At 40.4% G+C, this 24,989-nt stretch overlaps 1 protein-coding gene across 2 annotated transcripts in view; it reads left to right on the top strand.

Annotated features, from left to right (window-relative positions):
- Positions 1–22,357, top strand: part of LOC117045442 — a 28,277-nt gene extending 5,920 nt beyond the window's left edge. The window contains exons 1-2 of one of the 2 annotated variants that reach the window (XM_033146492.1): positions 19,396–19,595; positions 21,356–22,357. In XM_033146492.1, the coding sequence (XP_033002383.1) occupies positions 21,549–22,226 (678 nt within the window). In that variant the 5' untranslated portion in view covers positions 19,396–19,595; positions 21,356–21,548 and the 3' untranslated portion in view covers positions 22,227–22,357. Of the gene's footprint in view, positions 1–19,395; positions 19,596–21,355 lie in introns of those variants that run through there. The other variant, XM_033146493.1, reaches the window with a different exon arrangement.
- Positions 22,358–24,989: the final 2,632 nt, after the last annotated feature.

Raw genomic sequence — 24,989 nt, 5'->3', positions numbered from 1 at the left:
CCTTTTTTTATCTTTTTTCTCAATTTTTGGAGTGGGGGAGGGGGAGGGCTTCCCTTTGGTATTTTTCTTTCCCTTTGCATGTACGAAGCCAACGTGGAGGACAGAGAAGATCGACTGAATTCAACTGATGTGAGGAGAAAGAGGAATAAGGACTGGACTGGGAAAGATATAAAATAATCAGAAGGACTGAAGCTGAGAGGAGAACAAAGACAAAGACAAAGGAAACGAAAGTGAAAGTGGCTGAGTTAATGGACTGAGTATATCCTAGACTGTATCTAGTGTGTAGGAGAGTGACATCTAGAGGGCATAGAAATAATTGCAATACTTGAAGTTCAGAAATTTGAAGTGCTATAGTAACAAACTGGGGCTTCAAGTAATAGACAAAGTATTGAATTATTTTAGAACAAATAAAATGAAAGGAGTAAAGGGGAATGTCACTCCAGCAGAAAGAAGAGCCTCTAGACAGGAGGAAAGCAAAGAGTGGGAAGGGTTGCTTTCAGAAATAAAAAAAGAATTAAGGCAGAGTGAACAAAATATAGAAAATAAGATAGGGGATCTAAAGGAGGCAATTGATCAGAAAATAGAGAAAGTAGTAGGAGAATTATCAGGCCAAATAAAAGAACTCTCAGTGAAGTCAAAAACAATTGAAGATTCTGTCAAGAAAGTAAACAAAGAAATCAAACAAGCCAAGAAAGAAACAGAAAAAGTGAGAGATGAAGTAGCAGACCTAAACAAGATCCAAGAAGACATCTTAGACAAGATAGCACTTCTCGAACTAAGACAAAAACAATTAAACATAAAATTCAGAGGAATACCAGTGGAACCAAATGAAAACATCAGAGATAGATTAATAAAAGAGCTGGCAAAATGGCTAGACAGGAAGGAGGAAGATATAGATTACTCCATTATGAATGCCTTCAGAATCAGTGTCAAATCAGCCAAAGCAAGAGCGAAGAAACTCCCAGGAGATTGCTTAGTAATATTTAACTCGATGGATATAAGAAATGAAATACTGAGAGTTAGCCATACACAAAAATTGATAATTGGAGGAAGGGAAATTTTAGTGTACAAAGAAATCCCTACAAGATTTCTTCAAAAGAGAGATCCTTATCGCCAGCTAACAGGAATCTTAAACAGTAAAGGAATACAATTTCGTTGGGAGTTTCCGGAAGGAATATCATTTTATTTCAAAAACAAAAGATACAGAATTGGAAGTGCCCAAGAATTAAAGAAATTTACCAGACGCTACCCAAAAGAACTGGGACTGGAAGGAAAGAAGAAAAAGGGAGAAGCAGAAGAGGCATCAGGAGGAGAGATAGATAGAAGAGAAGAAGGAGAAGAAGAGGACGAAGAGGAGGAGAGGGAGAAGAAGGAGAAGAAGAGGAAGAGGCAATACAGAAAGAAATTACAGAATGATAGGGAGAAAAGGAGAAGAAAAGGATACAGTAACTTGATCGAACCTGTTTTAAAATTGACTAGAACATGACCTTGAGAATACAATCATGGAACATAAATGGCTTAAACAATAAAAGGAAGAGAAATAAAGTACAACATGTTTTGATGAAACAAAAGTTAGATGTCATTTGTTTACAAGAGACACACGTCGCAAAAAAACACAATTTTTTTTTAATAAATAAGAAATTAGGAGTAGAATTTATAGCTGCAGATGCCACAAAAAAGCGAGGTGTGATAATTTATATCAAGGAAAAATTCGAACCAAAATTGATTTTTAAAGATGAAGAGTAAGAGTAATAATTACACAGATGACATTTCAAGGCGAAAAATTGTTAATAGTGGGGATTTATGCCCCAAATGGTAAAAAGACAGAGTTTTTTAGAACATTAGAAGAAATATTATTCGAATATATGGATCAGAGGATAATCATAATGGGAGATCTGAATGGAGTGGTAAATCCAACGATAGACAGGTCGGCAAGGAAAGGGAACTCGGCAAAAGGAAAATTACCTAAAACATTCTTTGCATTAAGAGATAATTTAGAACTTGTAGATACCTGGAGACACAAACACCCAATCACAAAACAATTTACACACTATTCAGAGCCAAATCGAAGCTCGGGGAGAATAGATTATATATGGACATCTCAAGAGATAGCTGATAGGGTGAACAAAGTTGAAATTCTTCCAAGAACATTATCTGACCACAACCCGATATATCTGGAAATTAAAGGAGAGAGAGTGCAAACAAGATGGAGGATGAATGAAAGTCTATTCAATGATCAGGAAATAGTGGAAAAAACAAGAAAATCATTAAAAGAATATTTTGAACTGAATTTGGATAAAGGAACAGATATAAACATAGTGTGGGATGCAAGTAAAGCAGTCCTAAGGGGCTTCTTGATCTTGCAAAATAACATAAAAAAGAAGGAAAGAGAAAAGAAAAAAGAGGAAATAGAGAAAACGTTATTAGAAAAAGAAAAACAGCTAAATAATAACCCTGAAGATAGAGAGCTAAAACAAAGCATCAAAATATTACAAACGCAATATTCAATGTTAGTGACCCAAGAAATTGAATGGAAGATGAAATGGAACAAACAAAAAATTTTTGAATATGCTAACAAAACAGGCAAACTGCTAGCGTGGCAGTTAAAAAAGAGACAGAGACAAAATACAATAAATAAAATCAGGAAAGATGATAAAATAACAGAAAAAAGAAAAGATATAGAAGAAGCATTTTTAAATTATTATTCTGGCTTATATCAAAAAGGGCAAGAGGAGGAGGAAAAGATGAATATATACATAAATAATCAGAATGTGAAGAAGATTACAAAGGAAGATCAAGAATTTTTGAATACACCAATTTCATCCTCAGAGTTACAGCAGGCAATCCAAGATTTAAAAATAGGGAAAGCCCCGGGTCCAGATGGACTGACGGCAAGGTATTATAAAGACTTGACAGCCCAGTTAAGCCCAACATTATTAGAAGTTATGAATAACATACTAAGGAAAGGACAAATTCCAAATTCTTGGAAAGAAGCATATATTACATTGATCTCAAAACAAGATACGGACTTATTTGATGTCAAAAACTACCGCCCAATTTCTCTGTTAAATTTAGACTATAAGCTCTTTACAAATATCTTGGCCAATAGATTAAAAACAGTGGTAAACAAAGTAATACATAAAGACCAAACAGGTTTCCTACCGGGCCGACAAATGAAAGAAAACATCAGAACCATAGTAGATATAATCGAGTATTTAGAAATGAAAATAAATAAAAAAGCTGCGCTAATCTTCATAGATGCCGAAAAGGCATTTGACAACGTGTCGTGGATGTTCATGGAGAAGACTTTGGAGAAGATGGAAATCAGAGGGAACTTTCTGAGAGGAATTAGCGCAATATATAGTGAGCAAAAAGCAAAACTAATCATCAACAATGTACTATCAAAGACATTTAATATTACAAAGGGCACCAGGCAGGGGTGCCCACTTTCACCACTTCTGTTTATCATGGTTCTAGAAGTATTAGCAAACAAAATAAGAGATACCGACTCAATTAAAGGTATCAAGGTGGGAAAGAAAGAATTTAAAATTAAAGCATTTGCTGATGACCTGGTAATTACATTAGAGGAACCTCAAGAGAGCATTATAGAAATGTTGGAAAAAATAGAGGAATTTGGAGAATTGGCAGGATTTAAATTGAACAAAAGAAAGACAAAAATGCTGGTTAAAAATATGAACAGAACTGAAAGTGAGGAGCTAGAAAAAAAAATTGGGCTGTCAGTGGTTAAACAGATAAAATATCTCGGTATTAATTTAACAGCGAAAAATATAAATTTATTTAACAACAATTACTTACCAACTTGGAAAGAAATTAAAAAAGATATTGAGGTGTGGGGAAGATTGAATTTGTCATTTTGGGGAAGAATTTCAGCTATCAAAATGAGTGTGTTACCCAGACTATTGTTTTTTTTCCAAATGATACCAGTAATTAAAGGCACAAAAATTTTCAAAGAATGGCAAAAAACACTATCCACATTTATATGGCAAGGAAAACGGCCTAGGATAAAACAAAAAATATTAGTAGATAGGAGAGAAAGAGGAGGCTTTGGGCTACCAGACCTGAAAATATATTACGAAGCCTCATGTCTAATATGGTTGAGAGAATGGATCTTGCTGAAAAATACAGACATATTGGACCTAGAAGGGTTTAACAACAGGTTTGGGTGGCATGCATATTTGTGGAGGGAAAAAGTTAAAGTTCACAAAGAATTCCTAACACATGTATTTAAAAAATCCTCGTACGAAGTCTGGGAAAGATACAAAAACTTATCAGAAAGGAAGACGCCAAAATGGTTATCCCCAACAGAGATCCTGACGGTGAAAAAAGTGAATATGGCAGAGGTCTGGATTACATATGAAGACTTATTGGTAGATTCAGATAAAGGATGGAAGTTAAAACCTTATGAGGCCGTAATGGATAAAATGACTGGATGGATACAATACCATCAAGTGAATGAAATATTTAAGGAGGATAAAAGAAAAGGCGGTTTCGAAAAAAGCAAATCTAAATTTCAAATGGAGATTGTGGAAGGGAAAGGGAAATTGCTGACCAAGATGTATGACTACTTATTAGAGTGGTACACAAAGGATGAACTTGTGAAAGAGGCCATGATAAAATGGGCGGTTGATTTGGGGTATAATATTCAGTATGATAGATGGCAGAAATTATGGAATCATACCATTAAATTCACGGCATGTACAGTATTAAAAGAGAATCTGATGAAAATGTTATACCGCTGGTACATAACCCCAACCAAATTAGCCAAAATGTATAGAACAGGAAATAAGAAATGTTGGAAGTGTAAGATGAAAGATGGGGACTTTTTCCATATGTGGTGGGGGTGCGAGAAAGTAAAGCAATATTGGGAAGCAATATACAATGAGCTAAAAAAGATGTTGCAATACACTTTTCACAAAATACCTGAAGCCTTTTTACTAGGATTAATGGGAAGTGACATCATAAAGAATGACCAAAAGATATTTCTTTATGCTACCACGGCGGCAAGAATTTTGCTGGCCCAAAAATGGAAAATGCCGGACCTACCTACAATTGAAGATTGGCGGAATAAATTAATAGAATATTTGGAATTGGCTAGATTAACAGGAAGGATAAGAAACCAGAGGGATCAAAAGGTCACAACAGACTGGAGTAAATTTATTGAGTATCTTTAAAAGTCTGGTAATAAAATGATAACACCAACAGGTTTCAACAAAATACTTGCAATGTGAGAATATTTGATAACAGATGTAGATAAGAACAAATTAAGAATGTACATATGGTGAATGGACAATAATTAAAGCGAGAGAATGATGAGAAGACTGAAACCCAGGGATGGAAGGGAGGGAAGTCACAATACTCGGCAGAGTATAGGGATATACAAAGAAAATGTTTGAATACACAATTGTTTGTAATAAGTCATGGAATTATCTTTATTATTATGTGAATTTGTTGATGTAATTAATAAAAGCAATAAAAAAACTTTAAAAAAAAAAGAATCTCCATTAAATAAGTAAAAAATCATTTCTCTTTGTGCTAGCCTGGACTGCAGGATGGTCACAGCAAACTAAAGCAATTGAATATCCTATGCAATGCCAAGCATACCTGCTGCCACTGAACACATGTAAAAGAGAACAATATCAAATCCTCTTGCATCTCTGTAGGATTTAAGATGCCATTTAAATTAACCAGTCATGGAGAACACTTGGCAGAATACTATTTCCTTCTGTCATGACAAATCAAACAGCAGCCTAAGAATAATGGCCTCTATTTTGCAGCCCACAAATTGTGCATTAGGGACCTCTGGGTCTGCATATAGCTCAAGCTGGAATTCAAATGGCACTTCTCTGCCTTTAACTGTTTATAAATAACATTGCAGCCATTAGCACAGCATTCACACTACTCGTCAGTTGTTCTAATTGATAATTGGATTGAAAGAGCAAGTTGAAACATGCTGATGCATACTGCAGCAAAGAAAGATCAGAGCAATCTTTGTCTTCCAATCTGATCAAGAAGATGGTCTTCCTGAATACAAAAGCAGAACACAAGTTGATTAGTATGATGGTTACATTTGGAATTTTAATCCAGTCATAATTACCTGGAATCTATTGCTGTAACCACTTAAATTAGCAGCTGTGTTGTTGTTTTTCTCAATTTGGAGTGAAGCCGGTTTGGGGGAAAGCCCATCAAAATGTATTATTTCATAAGAAACAACAGGATAGATGTGGATTGTGGCTAACACTGTGTGCATACCACCTCCCAAACCAGCAGTGGAAGTCCACTGGGTGGAGAGTCAGTGGAAGAGTGCAAACAGCTAAAGTCTATGGACATTGTGAAGTGATGTCAGCCGTTGAATGGGAAAGTTACTGAGCATTTATTTGCCTGTCCTTTCCTGTAACATAGTGGCTGCTTTCACTCACCCATATCTGGATAAGATTCAATCATATACTGGCAAATTTAGGATGTGCAATTAAGTGAATTTGGTTGTCTTGCAGTCCTGCACAAAAAATCTGCACACACACACACAACCCACCCTAAGCAGCTTTTTACTGTAAGGAAAGTGACAGGAAATTCACTGGAGAGTGTGAGCCAAAAATCATTTGATGCAACATTGTATAACCTTTGTATAACAAATAGGAATGCATGCTCAATGAACAGTGGACACCATATAACCTCCATGCAAACTTTGTGAAAATAAATCAATAAACAGGTCCTTCGGAATGGTCCAGCATCTGTTGGTAATCTGAGAGCATCCAGTGTGAAGGTTCTCTCCTATCTACAGGAAGAAAAGCGACCCCACTTCACTTACAGTGTACAGGAACATAGGGAGTCGCTATATACTGAGTCGAATCACTGGCCCATCTAGCTTTATATTGCCCACACTGATTGGCAGCTGTTCTTCTTACACCTGAAGCTGAGACTTTCTGCATAGATTAGAAAGTAGTTGCTCTGCCACTGTCCTTCCCACTCTAATGTGTTCCACACCTAGCTTTCCCCCACTTCTTCTCAAGTCCATGATTTGCAGTCCAATGGGCTATGTCCCCAGCCCTTCCTTGCCTTGTAGCCAGAAAGTAGGACAAACCAGCTTGTCCTACTTCGCCAGGTCCTGGGCTCCAGGCTGCTGCTTGTCCTCACAGCTTGTTTGTCCATCCTCCCCTTCAATCTCCAAGTGTCATTCTATTAGCATATGCATTTGTGTAAAGTGCAGCTGTGACTAAAAGGGAAAAGCCGTGATAGTTTAGGGTTAGGGAATTCAGCCATTCCAGAATTCACACCTCAATTCTCTACATTTCCCCTCTCCCAGGAGACATGGTTCCTTGGCTCCCCTCCCTTGCCTCAGAGTTCCATAACATCTGAAGAGTCATAGGTTCTGTATCCCCACTTGCGAAGCTGAGGTGGGAATGTCTGCTTGAGGAACCACTATCATTTCATTTCTATGACATGCTACAAGGAAGGGCAGCAGGACAGTAGGAAAGGTCCAGGTGTGTCCATCTAGCATCATGCTTAGCTGGGGTAGGGAACCTCAGACCAACAGGGCTAAATGTAGGCCTCTCAGGACTCTCCCCCCAGGATACACACCCATACCCCTCACCAGCCTTGCTTAACACCCTCAAGTGTTTTTGTCTGGCTGGAGTGTGTTCTTGAATGCTGATCAAGCTTCTGGTTTTCCTGGATGGAGGCTAGAGAGCGGTATGTAAGTGTGAAGAAAATAGCCTACTGGCAAATGAGCCATTGTGGCGTATTGGTTAGTGTTGGACCAGGACCTGGGAGACCAGGGTTTGAATCCCCACTCAGCCATAAAGATCACTGGATGACCTTGAGCCACTCACCATCTCTTAGCCTAACCTACCTCACAGGATTGTTGTGAGGATGACACCATGTACACAGGTGCCAAATTAAACCCTGTGGAGGATTCTAACCGTCAAAATCATGGGGCGGGCCCTCACAATACGTTTTTGATCTTACCAACCAACCATTTTAATAAACCAATTTTATTACACAATCCATTGTTGCAGGGCCCCTAAAAGGCGTGGGGACCTTAGGCCAATGCCTACTCTGCCTATTTGGTAACCCGGCACTGATGTACACCACCTCAGGATTCTTGGAAGATTAAGGTGCTCTTTAAATGTGATAAATAAATAAATCCCACATTTGCGTTTCTGTTTGCTTTTGCCTCTGGCATCTTCCCCTCAGAAGGTTGCTCAGCCTTCAGCCTTGGGCTGGGGAAGTTTCCCCACCCCTGGGAAGATACAGCATCTCATGTTCATCTGAAAGCCAACAATGGCAGCAGCAAACTGAGATGTCAAAGCTAAAGGGCTTTAGAACATCCCACGCTACAGCCGAAATACTGTGGCTTTCTGCCAGATGGAGTGATTTTTAAAATATTTGGCAGCTTACCCAATGTGTTTGGAGTGGACATAGCTGCTCCTTTTTCGTCCCAGCAGCTCCTGACACCCCTGCGGCAATCTGTCTCCTGGGCTGCTCTCGGTCTTCCTTGCCTCTACAGGTTAGGACATTGAAAAATGCATCATGCTATCGCCATGCTGACAGGTGTTGTAACCAAGGCTATGCCTCCCCCACATCAACACACACACACACACACACACACACACTTGACTTTTCATCCCGGAGGATACCAGGAAGGAATGCACTGGCTGCCTAGACAGCTGAACTCCTAGCAGTGATATCATCCTTCAGTACTGCAGAGATAAGGGCTTTGCTTTGGGAGGATTATTACACGATGGAATATTAGGGATGAACCCCTTTGGGATAGAGACAGAAAGGAGGAAACGCCCCAGAATTCTTAGGGGAGTTCATTTGCACAGCCATGCACCTGAGGAAAGAAAGCTGCACCTAAACCTTCATGTCATGAAATAAAATTAAAAAATGTAATGTGGCCCAATTCAACTTAAAAACTAGGGACACTGACTAGATTTTACCTGCCCTATCTAAGGATAATAAATGCCTGCAGTCAAATACAGAGGTGGAACATCACTAATTACTTATATCATGTCTAGATTTCTGGAATGTGTTGTATGTATGGGTGCCTTTGAAAAATGTCTGGGAACTTTAATTGGTCCAGAATGCTGCAGCCAAGTTGTTAACTGGCACTGCTTATCTGAAGCATGCAACTCCCTTGCTGAAAACAGCTGATTCGTTTCCGAGCCCAGTTCAAAGTACTGCTGCTGACCTTTAAATCCATTTATGTTTTGGGACCTGGATAGCCTGGAATACATCCTCCCATTTGAGTCTGTCTGCTCATTAAGGTCATCAAAGGCTGCCGCTGTTGTATGTCCCATTGACCCAGTACATTTGGTTGGAGTCGAGAGATCCTTTGGAAGTCCCTCCAAAGGGAAGCTCCCCCTGGCCCTTGCTTCCACCTTGTAGCTTTCCACTGTACAGTGAAACCCTTTTTATAAAGAGTTAGTCTTACGCGCAGTTTTTACTTTGCTTTGAGATTTTGAGGTTTGCTTTGAGGTTTTTTAAAGATGGTGCTTAATTCTGCCATTGTCTCTCCATGGCTATTGTATTAGTTTGTGGTGTTTTTGTTGTTGAATCAATGTGCACGGCGCTTTACATAGTATAAGAGGGCAGGTCTCTGCCCTGAGGGGCTTACAAACTAAAACAGAGGAAGGGGAGTGAAGGACAGGTGCAGGAATCACTGAAGATTGGACAGGCGCAGGAATCACTGAAGATTGGCCTGGGCTGGATCTAGAAACGTCAGAAAAAGTTTCAGGAAAACACGTTGTAAAGCTCTTAATGGGAAATCACGTTGCTGAAGGATTGAACTCTACAGCGCCATTTGGTGTCACTGTGTTATAACGCATTTATAACTCTTTAAATAAAAAAACTAATGTAGCTGAGTCCTTAATCCCCGTTCTACTGGATCAAATAAGCCTTCCCCCAGTGAGGGGACACCACATGGATTCAACCTGTAATTGACACAAAGAGGCAAATTGCTATGGTTCTGTGTTTAGCTATATTAGCAAAGCCATTGTATAATCTTCCTTCAAAGTGAGGGGCTAAGAACCTAGCATCTGTGAAAGAGTTCTTTTTGAGCTTCAACAGTGTAAAAACATAGCCCACACAGTAAAATCTGCAAATAAAGCATGCAGAATAGTGTACCGATAGCAATGACAGGCCGCAAGCCTATATGCTCATTGCTCACCCAGCTTTGTTCAGATATCCATTCCTGCTGAATGGAAAGCCTACAGTTAGTACAATATGGAAGATCAAAACTTAATTGGGTATAAAATTACACAATAATTAAATTGTCTGTAAATGTGGAGCATTCAAATTAAGCCTAACCAAATAATGCCTCAGATCTAAAGTATTAGCATAATACTGGTGCCATATGGTTATCATTCTCTTTTTCACATAACTGTCATTTTTCATCCTCGTCAGCTGCCCATGTTGACTTGCCAGATCAGACTTGCACCATCGCCAAACATTTCTAACAGCTGGCAGAGTGTGCTGTTACACTGACGTAGGCTTGGTTAAACACCCAATAACACTCAAAATTAAGTGCGCCCCTGAACAGGGCAGAAAACGAGTTATCAGAGCAGCTGTCTGGCTTTGTGTTTTGTAAATTAACTTTCGCACTGGTTTCTTGTCAGGTTTTTTTTTTAATGACCCATTATAGTGCATCCTAAGTAAACAAAATCAGTTTTCCCCAGAATTCTGTTTTTAACAAGTGACAGAAATCTAGAGAAACGGTGTAAATTTTGCAAACATGGAAGCAGTAATGGGGATCACCCTTGCATAATAGTAGAATCCCAGACCCATGCAATGAAGCCGAATGTTGGAAGATCAGGACAGATAAAGGAAAGCACTTCTTCAGAAATCGCTGCCACAAGACGCAGTGATGCCACCAGCCTGGATACTTTAAAAGAGGATTAGCCATCTTCATGGAGAATAAGCTTATCAATGGCACTAGCCAATTTGGCTATGTTCTGTCTCCAGTGTCAGAGGCAGTATGCTTCTGAATACCACTTGCTACGAATCACGAAGGGAAAACAAGATGCTGGACTAGATGGGTCTTTGATCTGATCCAGCAGGGCTCGGCTTGTGTTGTTATACTCTGTGCACACAAAGAGCCATCTAAAATTGGCTTAGACTTATGAGTTCCAACGCAGCCATTCCTAACAGCATCCATTCTCAAACCCAGCTCCCCAGTTTGTTTGGCAGAAACCTGTCCCCACCTAGATGATGGTACAGATGGATCTAAACTTAAAAGCCTACTGAGGATATAATCACATTTAAATTGACAAAAAAAAATTTTGAGAGTTTCCAGAGGGGTGCTAGTTTTTTGCAACAAAAAGGTCAAAAGAGTGTTGTGGGCAGCTGGCCAGAGTGATCTAGTCCCTGGCCAGACAGCAGCAAGGTTGGGCAGAGTGGCATAGCCGTCATTCATCCTGTTCAGGGTAGAAAGTGAGAAGGAAAGCCTGATCTGGGCTATGTCAGCTGGCAAAGCAATCAGCATGGATAGGGCCTGATGCCATCAAGTGAAAGCTGCGGGGCTGGCTTGGAATCTAGTGGATCCTGGGGTGGCTCAGCCCCTGCCCCTCCCTGGAACATCCTGTTGGAGGGATTTCTGCAGGCTACCACTCCTGGAAAGCCTACCAGCAATACTTCCTTCCACCCATCTGCACATTGGGTGGGTGGAATGGAGGGCTCTGTGCCAGCCAAGGCTAAGGCTGGCAGAACTGCTATGGGTTGGCCTCTACCATAACTCCACCCAGCAAGCAGATCAAGGGGCTGGATTGTACCCTTAGTCTTTAAGGTCTGGCAGCTCTCCTCTGGGAATTTTTGGGAGGAAACCTATTTCAGCTTAGATGTAAACTGAACAGCTCATAATTAGTATCAGCCATTTGAAAATTCCGCTAGGGGCTATGCTGGGGGCTCAGATATGATTATTTTGCTTTGTACTGGAATAAAGAACATAAAAACATAGATAAAAGCCTTGTACTGTATAACCCTACCCCTTTCGTCTCCCCATAATGCGTTTTATTACAGATGGCAATGTACCGAGATGATAAAATCTAAAATACATCAGTAAAATTATTGGATATACACATGATTGCAGATTTATACATTTGTAGACTATTGTGTTTCATTAACATTCCTCTCTTTTGTTAGAGCTTTGGAAATGGCTCAGAGAGTAGATGAAATTAGATTTAAAAGTAGGGCAAGATGCAATTAGTCACAGACAGAGCATTAGTCAAAGTTGACAAAATGGAGTCAGCATTTGGGGTGAGCAAATCTAACTTGTGTACGTATGGAAGTTATACAGGAATATTTTCCTTGCCTTTAGCCCCTAACAGGATTAGTAGATCTCTCATTTATCGTAATGCAGCATTTCACTTACTTTAAATACATTACCAAATTATTCAATTTACCATGAAGCACCTGTAGTTGACTGATATCAAAGGATATTTGATGATGAACCAGCTAGTTAAAAACCCGTGGGTCAGCCCATCAAGCTGTTTTGTCTGCACAGCCTCTATGTGGATTGTACAAAGATAATGCTCAAAGGGTTGATGTCATGAGGATGTGTAACAGTCTATCCCTCTCCTATACATGCTCGCTTGGAATGAGTTCCCTTATATTCCATTGACTGAAAGCGTTCCATTGAAATCAATGGGTGATATATTTCTGACTAAAATGGGTCAGGGACTGAGGTTAACAGTGCAGTGCACTGAAATCAATTATCCATCATGCTTATTTGAAAAAATATATATATTTAGGAACATTTGTTTTCCCTAAAAATGTAAGAGGAACTCTGTTGGATCAGGCCACATTCCATTTCCCACCACAGCCAACCAGGTGTGTCTGAGAAACCTACAAGCAAAACAAAAATTTGCAGGGACAAATCCCTTTCACTTCTCTGGGTGTTCATGTGAAGCTAAGTGCACAAATGATGGCCAGGGAAAGAGCTTTGGAGCATGTGGTGACCTCAGAAACCCATCAGAAGGAAAACATCTATATAATTAGTGCGGCACATTTTCTGCTTTGTGCTACTTTATTGCTCACAAACAACAGGCAATTTGAATGAATATACGCAACTGGAAAAGGATTTTCTCTCATTTATATGGGCCTTGTACAGTGGTACCTCAGGTTAAGAACTTAATTCGTTCTGGAGGTCTGTTCTTAACCTGTAACTGTTCTTAACCTGAGGTACCACTTTAGTTAATGGGGCCTGCTGCTGCTGCTGTGCCGCTCCCGCGTGATTTCTGTTCTCATCCTGAAGCAAAGTTCTTAACCCGGGTTAGCGGAGTCTGTAACCTGAAGCATCTGTAACCTGAAGCATCTGTAACCCAAGGTACCACTGTATATGCTTTGTCATGGAACAATAGGGAATTTGAAATAGCGTCTGCAGTTCTGCCAGTTTGGTCTGATAGTTCTGTGGTATGGAATTACTTCATGAATGGAAATTGGAGAGTGGCAATTTCTGTTCCGTAAATAACTTGCAGAGTTATAATTTGCCTGACACTTCTTGCCCTTGCATTAATCCTGGGACACTTGTTGAACAGACAGAAGGAACACCCACCAGTAACAATGTAAAACATTCAGTGTATTTACTGAGCGTTTCCACTTGCTTGATCCTTAACACATGCTTTTACGATGAAGTCATTAATGTTGTGTAAGTGCAGAATTTATGGGGCGATTTGTACTGTGCCGGAGTCCTGACATGTTTCTGGCAAATACTTTCAGATACCATAGACTGATGCCACTTGGGATTTTAGCTCAGGGTTATAATCAGGTTCTAGCATGAATATTTTGCATTAGAATTCAGACCTGATTGTCTGAGAGATTGGGAAAAGGTTAACTAAACAGGTAAACTAAACAGTGCAAATACAGAGTGTAGGGATCTTTTAATAGCAGAAGGCTCCCGGGCTGTTAAAGATTTCTAACATGGCACTCCTAGCTTTGTCCACTCCCTGCCTCTCTGCAACTGCCTCTGCCTCATTGTAGATCTGGTCCTGGATAGAGGAATTATCACGTGAGTTGGCCCATGCCTATTGCTTAAATCAGTAGCTGGTAGGGTGGGTTAAAAAGCAGGGTTGGCCCTTGTTTTAGCATGCTTCACCATCTTTATGCTGGCTAACCACAGAGCAGGTTTTTGTGTATCACTAGGCTACGGTAAGGCTGAATTACATGAGAGTTCATTTTTTAAAATTTTATTCTGGAATTGGAACTGCAACTTTAAGTACAGGAGAAAAATAATCATTCACTATCATTCTGAGATTATCACCAGTAGGCGTGTTACAAGGTGTCTGAGGTTGTTTTGCAACCAGGGATGCTTGGTAGAAATAAAATGGGCTGGGGGAGGTGGGGGTCTGCCTGGTACTGCAGTTGAAAAGAAGCAAGACATGGAAAGTGTGGAAAGTGGTTAAGCACACCACTTCTTTGCTGCAAATCGCACCTTCCTTGGATTACAAACACTTTGGGTTACAGACTCCGCTAACCCAGAGGTTGTACCTCGGGTTAAGAACTTTACCTCATGATGAGAACAGAAATCACGCATCGGTGGCAGCGGGAGCCCCATTAGCTAAAGTGGTACCTCAGGTTAAGAACGGTTTCAGGTTAAGAACGGACCTCCAGAATGAATTAAGTCTGTAACCAGAGATACCACTGTACTGTTTTAAAAACAAAAGCAAAAGTATTTTTAATTCTGCCTCTCCTCAACTTCAATTTGGTCTCTGAGAAACGGACATTTAATCATCAAGTGACAGCATAAGCCACTTACCCACTTCTTGATTTGGGTACTACATATACTCTATATTGATGCAATCAGAAATCATCTCCAAGGTTTACTGTTAATTAATATTCTTTTTCCATGATTAACCTTCACCTACTTATAGAGATAAAAGAAATCATGAAGTAGGCTGGTGGAAACAAATGGTCAAAATTAGAGATTATTCAAGTTATTAAATCAGACACATAAAAGGCGTAAAAAGAGATTGAAATCTTACCTAATAGTCATTTTGCCTGAGTGAAGATTTTAGAGTTTAGCTCCCAATTATTATAACAAATGTGTTCATGCAAGGTACATCAAGTCGGCTCATTTAAATGGAAGGTTTTCTGCATATGAATATTTGGTTTATGAGATTATGGTCTTTACTGTAAACGTGAAAGGTCTAGCATATAATTGAAATTATGCAAAACATCATTTTAGACATTTTCTTTCATTAGGCCTTCCAGGTTTCTCCTTTCGTGGGGTGAAAAGATCTTGTGCTGCTCTTCCATTAATTGCTAGAAATTGTCTGCTATTCAGGAACATTATGGGCTGTATTCAGCATGGTTGCTTGCTGAAAGGAAGAGTCCCTTCCCATTAATGCACCTCTGCTTTTGTGAAATGAAAATCCTTCTATTTGTGAGGTGAAGAAGCTAGATACCCTACACATTGAAAATAACATGTTCCATCTGCTCTCACACCCTGACTAGCATTTCATGAAGAATAGCCAACAAATCCTCTTGATACTGCATCAAGAATTAAAAAAAGGAATCCTAAAAATCCAGACATGACGAATCCACATCTGGATTTTTAGGATTCCTTTCTTTATTTTCTGCTATTCCCCCACAATACAACTCAATCAAACACTTCTCCCTAGGCCTAAATAGGTTCAAGGAGTCGAGTTTTCTAAATGTGGCCCCATCCCTCCTTATACCAAAACAGCCAAGCACCCCTCCTCACAGGCCAGCACTTTCCCTCCTCCCCATTCCCAAACTGCCCTTCAATAACATGCCCCATTCTCAAACTCCTGCTGGATCAAGACTTTGACCCATCTAGGCTAGCATCCTGTTCCCCCAGTGGCCAACCAGAACCAGATGCCCCTGGGAAGCCCGCAAGCAGGAGCTGAGCACAACAGCACTCTCCTCTCCTGCAATTTCCAGGAACTAGTATTCAGAAGCATACTACCTCCACCCCCCATAGATCTACCTGGACACTGAGGTCCAGCACCGAGGGCCTTCTGGCGGTTCCCTCATTACGAGAAGCCAAGCTACAGGGAACCAGACAGAGGGCCTTCTCGGTAGTAGCACCCACCCTGTGGAATGCCCTCCCACCAGATGTCAAAGAGAACAACTACTACCAGACTTTTAGAAGACATCTTAAGGCAGCCCTGTTTAGGGAAGCTTTTAATATCTGATGAATTATTGTATTTTAATATTGTGTTGGAAGCCGCCCAGAGTGGCTGGGGAGGCCCAGCCAGATGGGCGGGGTATAAATAATAAATTATTATTATTATTATTATTATTATTATTATTATTATTATTGGCTGTGGAAGAAGAGTATAGCCATCGTGGATAGGATCATCAGTGATTGCATGTGGAGGTCAGAACTACAGTTGCCTCCTGGCAACATTCTGACTCAAATGAACAAAGAATTGCTTTGTTATCCTGCATTGCAGTCCAGAGGCTGATCAAAGCCTCTAGGCCAGGCTTCTTAACGTTGTTGCTGGAGACAGAAACACCAAACATCAGGATAAGTCTAAGTAGTAAGAGAAGCAAATAGGACAAACTAGGTCCTTGATATCCAATAGCCCTGCTCACACCTTCAGAATGTGCTCACTACATATGTGGATCATGGACAGAAAGAAGATGTGTCTCCTGTTCCTGCTCCTCCACCATTTGAATGGAAGATGGGAATGGTGCCTACATCCAAAGAATATTCCACGTATATGGTCTGTATGTACAATTGGGGATCCATATCATCTTCAGGTGCCTACAGTGTTTACAGTGCTATGCTCCTAGAACTTAGTACACATCTTCCATGGAATCTAGAGAGGTCTTGAGGGGCCACCAAAAACCAAAACCTTTGAGGGACCAAATATGGCTTGCAAGCCATGGGTCGGCTACCCCTGATATTATTGGCTGTGGCTATTTCCTTAATCCTTTTCATAATGATCCCTTACACAGAATTTGCCTTTTCAGAGCTGCTTTACACCAACTCCATGTTCCTGCTTTTAGGTCACATCTGGGCCAAGTGATGGTGTGCAACTTTGTGTACATGCTCAGAGGTGCTAAGTGCTATCCAGGCTATCAGAATTGCTCAGAGCAGCCTGAACATACCCCAGCCAAATACAGAATATATACATTTGTCCCAGCCAAATTCAGAAGTGTGCATGCACATGAAAGCTCATACCAAGAACAAACTTAGTTGGTCTCTAAGGTGCTACTGGAAAGAATTTTTTATTTTGTTTTGACTATGGCAGATCAACACGGCTACCCACCTGTAACTAGAACCAAATACAGTTATTGATTTTTTAAATATATATATATATTTGCTAACAGATTGAAAACTGCCACTGGGTTCTTGCCACTTGTCATTTGGGGTCAGCACCTGAGATTAGTCACTCTCAAATCTCCAAGGAATAAATTAAATTTGCCCTGCTTCGCTGTCAACACTGGATTAATGACTTGTCAGCTATAAGGAATATCCCTTCTGTGAATGCAGCGCACAGTGTAGCTTCATCAAAAAGGATGAGAAGCATCATCTTTCTTAACAGTATGATAAGGCACACTTGGAAACTGTTACTAAAGGCGCTGTCAAGGGAGAGAAAAATACTGAAGACGTTAGGCTGATGGGCATTTCTCTTTCCTGTATTGCACTTCATTGACATTAATTATGAAATATGCCTCAAAGGCTGATAAATCTGTAATTGTCACATTTGGTCTAAGCTAGATGTTGTTTGGTGCAGAGCAGGCTTTCACCTGTGAAAACAGTTTGCTGATTAAAGACCTGAAAGTGGACATTGCACAGCTTGTACCCAGCAACTTCATCCAGACCAACAAGGCATTGTTTGCAAGCCTTGCCTAAAACTAACCAAAATATGGTGCAGAGTAAAGACAACAGCTTGGAGGGGGAACTACAAAGGAGGCTAGAATGAAAGACTTTAAGAGCCCCATATTTATTTTGGCAAGGGGATTTAAAGAATATGTAAAGGTAGGAAGTGAACTGATGGCCTAGAGGCGGCTTACTGTGGCTCTCCGTTGAACTCTGCTCATAACCTTGCAGTATTACCTTCCATTTGCAGTCAGTGTGAAAGGAGCAGGCCAGTCCACCTGTGTGTGACAGGAAAACCACCTTCTCTCTAGGCACAGAGCCAATACCGGGGGGGGGGGGGTTCTAGCTCCCAAACGCAGAACAGAAGTGACATCACAAAATATGGAAGAGAACATAAAAAGGCCAGGTCTAGTTATTACTTTAACTGACGGTTGTTGTTGGAGTTTTTTTAAAAAATAATTATTTTGCTTTTTTCATTGCAGCATAAAATGGGGACAAGAGCAAGTACATGGAAAATTTTTGTCTTATGTGGGTAAAGACTTTCATTGTGCAAAGACAAAGACAAGTCTCATGCTGGCTCCAGATTTTGGGGAGCCACTGAGCAAAATGCCTGCACCGGGAGACATTTATGGGCCCACTCTCCACCTCACCACTGCCCAGTCACTTGCCCTCTTTCTATCTGATCCCAAACTGCACTGCCACCCAGAAGGAGAGTGCAAGCCAAGCGGAGAATTGGGAAAGGGCCACCCTTCAGTGGTTGAGTAACTGCTTTGCATATAGGTTCAATTCCTGCCGTCTCCAGGTAGGACTGGAAAACCAGGCTGGAGAGCTGCTGCCAGTCAGTGTTGACAGCATTGAGCTAGATGGATTGCTGGTTTGACTTGGTATAAGGCAGCTTCCTAGGTCTCTAGAATTCTAGCTGAACCAGTCTCTTCTCTCTTCTTACTGCTTAATATGCTTAGAGGGGGGAAAGCAGCAGAACCAGGAGACTCCAGGGATCAGCAATAGACCCCCTGAAATATTTAAAGGTGCTCCTTCCAATCAGCAGATTTTCCAGCATAAACTCCTAATTAATTATAGGCTGCTACAGTCTAGTTTCAAGGCCCGTGCAATTTCAAGGGCATAATCTATCGATCATATCCACAATCAATTCTGGCAGCATGCTTTTTCCACCCACAGCTTCTTGGATGATGTCAGCACCACAAAAACAATACCAAAAACAGGTCCACAGCTCCCATTTTTATTTGTCTGTGGGGGAAAGGGTGCTCTCCACCCTCCACCGCATTAGTTTCTTATCTGGTTCAAGTAAATGTAAAAAATGCTGCATGAAAAGAAATTTTCGAGCCATTCGTCCAAAACCTGACAGAAACGCATTAATGATGCATTCAGTGTGAAAACTGACTCCAGGTGCTTCAAGTGATAAAAGGAGTCGTGCAATGGCCTGACAGTATGAAGAATCAGGTCACAATTATATTTTTAGAAGTGATTTTTTTTGTTCCTTTCAAGCATGCTTGCTTCCCATCCCTTTCCCCCTTCTTTTCTGTCTTCTTTCTCAGAATAACTTGGCCAGTGCTTGCAGAAGGCTGTTTCTAGCCTCAGGGATTTTCACACATACTTCTGTTGACAGAGTTCCTGTATAGCAAGCAAACTGAAATGCCTTTTGTTAAGGAACTGTTCATACCCCCTTTTCTGTTCTGCCTCAACATTTGGAAGATCTTTCAGCTGCTGAAACCTACTATTGCACTCATGGAAAAAATTGAATTTGGGGTTGTCTTGCAGAACAGAGCAGGTAAAATTATCCATAACAGATGCATTATTTCTAGTCCCTTGGTTTGTGGGTTTTTCCTCTCTACATGTTTATTTCTCTTAGGGGCAATAAAAATGTTTTTAAGAAATCAAAAGTAACTATCAAATGATGAGTGGAAACTAGCAAGCTCTATTTGTTAAAAGTTAATTTGCAGTTAACTTTCGCTTCAAGCATGCAGGTTCAGTAAAAAAAATAACAATCCTTGATGTACTTACTTTTAAGGGCAAAACGACAACGAAAGTGTACCAGGTGATCAATACACATTGATTCTGTTTACAGAACAATTATCTTAACAGATACCATAAAGCAATAAACCACCCAAAATATGCTTTCCTTTAAAAAAAAAAACCAAATGGATAATATGAAAATGAGTGCTAGGTTAAAAATAAATACTTTGGGGTTTTATTTGACTTAGTCATAGTCACTGTAGATCAATGTAAGTCCAACTCATTTCACTGGCTCTACTCCTCAATTTATGCCATTCTCAATGTATGGAATTAGGTGCTTTTATAAATGTTTGTGTATTTTTGTGCAGCCACATAATCATCCAGTTGCAGAAATGTGTGATTCTGTATGATCTTCTTGCTAGGTCAGAAATATTTCCTAAATTAAGTATGACTACACAGGGAGAATTATTTTAATAAAATGAAGACAAGTCTATACCCCAAATTCATTTCCCCATATTATCTTTTTATAGACAATGATAACTTCACTGTGCTTTTTGGGTTTAACAAGTTTTTTGTGATCTTTTTTCAAGAAAGCTTTAAGCTTATCTTAGTTAAGAAAACGTGAGATTGCATGCTTTGTGGGTTGTGAAATAGCCATCCTAGGTCAGGTTCCTGAGGAGTGTATGAGGGTATTCAAAGACACTTAACTGGCCCTATATTGTGCTTTCTGTTGCAAACACGGTTTACAGCATAGTGGCCAGTCCCAGTCCAACAAACTATGGTTTGGTGCACCAGGGACAAGCAATGAGCTTAAGAACTCCCTCCTCCAGCAAACCCTTCCCTTCTCATGTGCCTGATTGCAGAAACCTCCTGGCTTATTCAGCCAGTTTCCCCAGTATGCTCAGTCTAGGAAACTATGGTTTAATCACTTCCTACAAACTTGGATTGCAATAAACCTGGGTAATACTGTGGTTTCTAATACTGGTTTGTAAGAAGCATGTAATGCGCAGTTTCTTGGTTCTGATATCAGAGGGAAACTGTGGTTTAACAAATCATGACATCTCTGTAGCTGCACATGTAAAAAGAGGAGGGGGAACCTGTAGATGTTTCGTGTTCAGCCAACCATTATCTAGCGCCATCTTTATTCAGCCACCCATCCGTCTACGGCTACATACTCACCGTGCATTTAAAGCACATGACTTCTACAAAGAATCATGGGAACTGTGGTTTATCCTTTACAGACCTACAATTCCCATCACCCTTAACGAATTACAGTTCCCAGGATTCTTTGGGAAGCCATGTGCTTTAAATATGTATGATGTATATACAACCTAACACTTCATAGGGCACTGCCCAAGAGCCCAAGATTCTCAGGAAGATGAATTCTGTGTTCTAAACAACATTCTGTTCTTATGAAGAATCACAGCATACATGTCTTTGTTTATCATTTCTTTTCTCTCTTTTTTGGTGGGGGACAAATGACAAGGTCAAAGTCTACCAAGAAGCCTGAAGGTTTGAATCTTAAGATTGAGTTTACATGCAGTAACATTTCTAATGTAGTATTTTGAATTTCAGGAACAAAGGAGTCTTGGATAATGTCCGCGCTTCTCCAGGTAACTAAAAGAATGTAGCTCCCAATAAATAAATGAAAGACTTCACTGCATAAGGAATGTTTCACAAGATGTCTAGCAATGAAATGGAGTTTGGCCTTCTCTGATGGATTAAACTTGATGGAACAGAAGTGCAGCCATTCGATCAGGAGGAGGTGATGTCTTGCTTTAGGTCTGCTAAAACTGACAAACCACTTGAGACTTCAGAGGAGATAAAAGAAGAAATAGAAGGGGAGATCCATTGTCGTTTTCTGGAAACAGCTCCAAGACCTTCATTTATGTCTCACTTGACATACAGTGAAATATCCTTGGAACTTACCAAAGTTATTGGCCAGCTGTATGTTGATGGAGAGCCTGAGGAAAACCAGCTGGATGGAGAATTATTATATTCCTCAAATTACAAAGCCACAGACAATCCAGCCCAGCCCCCTTCCCAGTTTCTTCCTAGACCAAACTCTGACAAGAAACTGGGCAGAGCTCCTGAAACCATTCAATTAATACACAGGTTAAATTCTTGCACATGTTCACATTTAAGATCTTCACGGCACAGGATTAACTCCAAAATTCAGATTGGCCAGGTGACAAACATAGAAGCTTCTTTGCCAGAAGATCAAGAGGAGGAGGAGGAGGAAGATGTTTTCACAGAGCTACCAATGCGCGGGACAGCTCTGGAGAGCCTGGACAAAACGTGCATTTCTCAGACGAAACGAAACAGAGATGGTCACATCAGTAATAAAGGTGCCTTCACAGTCATTGCTGGCAACAATCCCACAGAGAAGGAACTGAAAGAGCGCAAAATGCATCAGCGGGTAAGACAACATGATTTCATGCTATAAGGCAGAGATGGTGATGATGGGGAAACACAGTCTGAATTCCTCCTACTGATTCCTGTAACGTGTAACAGGAGAGTACCATCAAAGCCCCTGCCGATATTCATTCTAGGGGAAGAAAGGATTAAAATGTTGTTTGTCTGCGATGCAGCTTGTGCATGAGTTGGAGTGTGTGCTAACGTTTTTGGCCCTCCAGTCCTTGCTCAGTTCAAGTACAGACCCTGTTGAAAAGTAGTTGCCAACCAGGAATAAGGAAAAATCTTAGCATAAGAAGCAGTGGACCCTCAAGTGTTTAGCTCCCATGTATAATTTTACATTTTCTGACCTAGGAAGAGAAAGCAGTATTTTAGATGGGAGTGCTTTTCAAAGTGCCTCAGCTCAAACACTCTCTTGAATTTGATTTTTTTCTGACAACTGGGAGTTAGGTTACATTACCTGCACATGACATTTATTTCACTGTACACAATTTGAGGGTGTGTGTTTTGCTAACAACAAAACCCCAGAACACATATGCAGGGGCAAATATATAAACTGACTAAGCTGCTTTTTCAAACTTAAAAAAAAGTACAGCCAGTTACTTTTCAGTCCAGTTATGCAGTTAAGTAGTAAAGAATGACAGAAGGTGAGATCATGGAGGCAATTATGTTGCACAATCTGTAGCCTTAGGGTGGAGTTAATAAGCAATCTGTCCCTATGGAGAGTTTAAAATTTACAAAAAAGAAGGGGGGGAACCCTATGAATTAAATTTAAATTGTTCAGCTGAATTTTTCCTTCCACATCTTGAAATTATAAAATTAAGCACATAAGGTTGGGCTAATGTTTTCGAATATTGCCCAGATGGATGTTTAAATATTTAACTTCTGGTACCATATAAAAGTTATACACATGAATCACATTGTCAAAGAACCAGTCAACAACTTATGCAGTGGCAAACATGTGATTTCCATTGTTTATACATACACCCAGTACTGTACCTATGCTAAACACTCTTCTGTTACATGAAGTTCTAGACAGATCTAGTCTGCTCCACCCAGTGGCTAATGACACCAGTTCACCATGGCGAGTGATTTTGGAATTTATTTTCATTAGGTTCATAGGACATGCTCAGAGGACTTTGTTATATACGTGGAATATGTATACTTATGATACATACATAAACAAATGAACAAAAAACCCCTGTAGGTTAGGTGAAGCGGGTTCCCTTTCTGAAACTAAATCAGTCCCCTTGTTCTTTTGTTAGACTCTTAAGTGTCTCCTAAATATGATTAGCATAGAGCACTATTATGGTGTAGTGTAGTGGTTAAGAGCAGCAGACTCGTTATCTGGGGAACCGGGTTCGTGTCTCCGCTCCTCCACATGCAGCTGCTGGGTGACCTTGGGCTAGTCACACTTCTCTGAAGTCTCTCAGCCCCACTCACCTCACAGAATGTTTGTTGTGGGGGAGGAAGGGAAAGGAGAATGTTAGCCGCTTTGAGACTCCTTCGGGTAGTTAAAAGCGGGATATCAAATCCAAACTCTTCTTCTCTTCTTCTTCTTCTTATTTGCCTATGAAGCAAAATATTACATGGAAACATTAAGACTAGCCAGGTAGATCAGGTGAATGGCTTATCTAGTCCACCCACCTTGTTCTCACACTAGCCAACAAGATGTCTGTGGGAAGCCTGCAAGATGGATCATAGAATTGGAAGGGACCCTAAGGATCAACTAGTCCAACCTCCCTGCAATGCAGGAACACACAGCTGTCCTATACAGGGATCAAACCTGCAACCTTGACATTATCAGCACCACACTCTTACCAACTGAGCTATCCAAGCTGACTGAGACATGTTTGCAAGGACACTCTGCTCACCTGCAGTTTCCAGCAACTGTTATTCAGAGGCACATTGACTCTGACAGCGAAAACAGAATATAGCCACCACTGAAGTTAGTAGCCACTAATAGCCCAGTCCTCTGCAGATTTGTCTAATCCTCTTTTAGAGCATTCTTTTTAATGCTAAAGATGATTCTGCAAGTAGAAGACTAGTAGATCACAGAAGGAGATGAACAGGAGTTAACATATAGAGGTAATTGCACTGTACATGAAGTTGCCTATGAGAGCTTATAATCCAATGAGCAAGTTAGTTTCTACAATGTTATCAAACTTTGTATTTTCTGTATTCCATGAGCTACAATATAATGTGATTAAAAGTACAGCGTTTAGGATAAATGAACTTAAATTTCCTATACAGTATCAGAAATTCCACCACACTGCTGGAATACTTAAAATCTCTTGTTAACTAGTTACAAAAACAAGTTTCTTCCCCTCACCCCCAGTCCCTGTATTTTGAGTGGGAGGTGGGGGGTTAAAAGCTCTGCAACTCCTTCGGAAGATTTTTTAAAGCCTTGTTCAAAAGGACATACTAAGTGATGACCTTGATGCTTATCGCCGACATACCAAACATGAATGAGTATGCTGCAAACAGGATATCCCTTGTACAAGATGAACAAATAAGGAGAGTTTATCAACAGGAGATATTGCTTCACTTTTTGTTCTTGGTCCACGTGAACTGCAGGTCAGTAGTGTCGTGCTCCTTCTGGTGTCCAAGAACTATTCCCCCCCCCCAAAAAAAACCCCACAACAATTAAAGATCCAGGCACTCTTTATTTTTACCCCCTAAAAGGGTTTACATTAAGAGTATATACCAGCTGTCAAACAGTGTTTTGATGCTGGGCCTGCTGTAGAAATACATTTTCACCTGCCAGTGGAAGGACAGCAAACAGGGAGCCAGT

This window comes from Lacerta agilis, chromosome 4 (genome assembly GCF_009819535.1).
Source record: "Lacerta agilis isolate rLacAgi1 chromosome 4, rLacAgi1.pri, whole genome shotgun sequence".
NCBI lineage: Eukaryota > Metazoa > Chordata > Lepidosauria > Squamata > Lacertidae > Lacerta > Lacerta agilis.
This window is presented reverse-complemented; position numbering and strand designations above follow the sequence as displayed.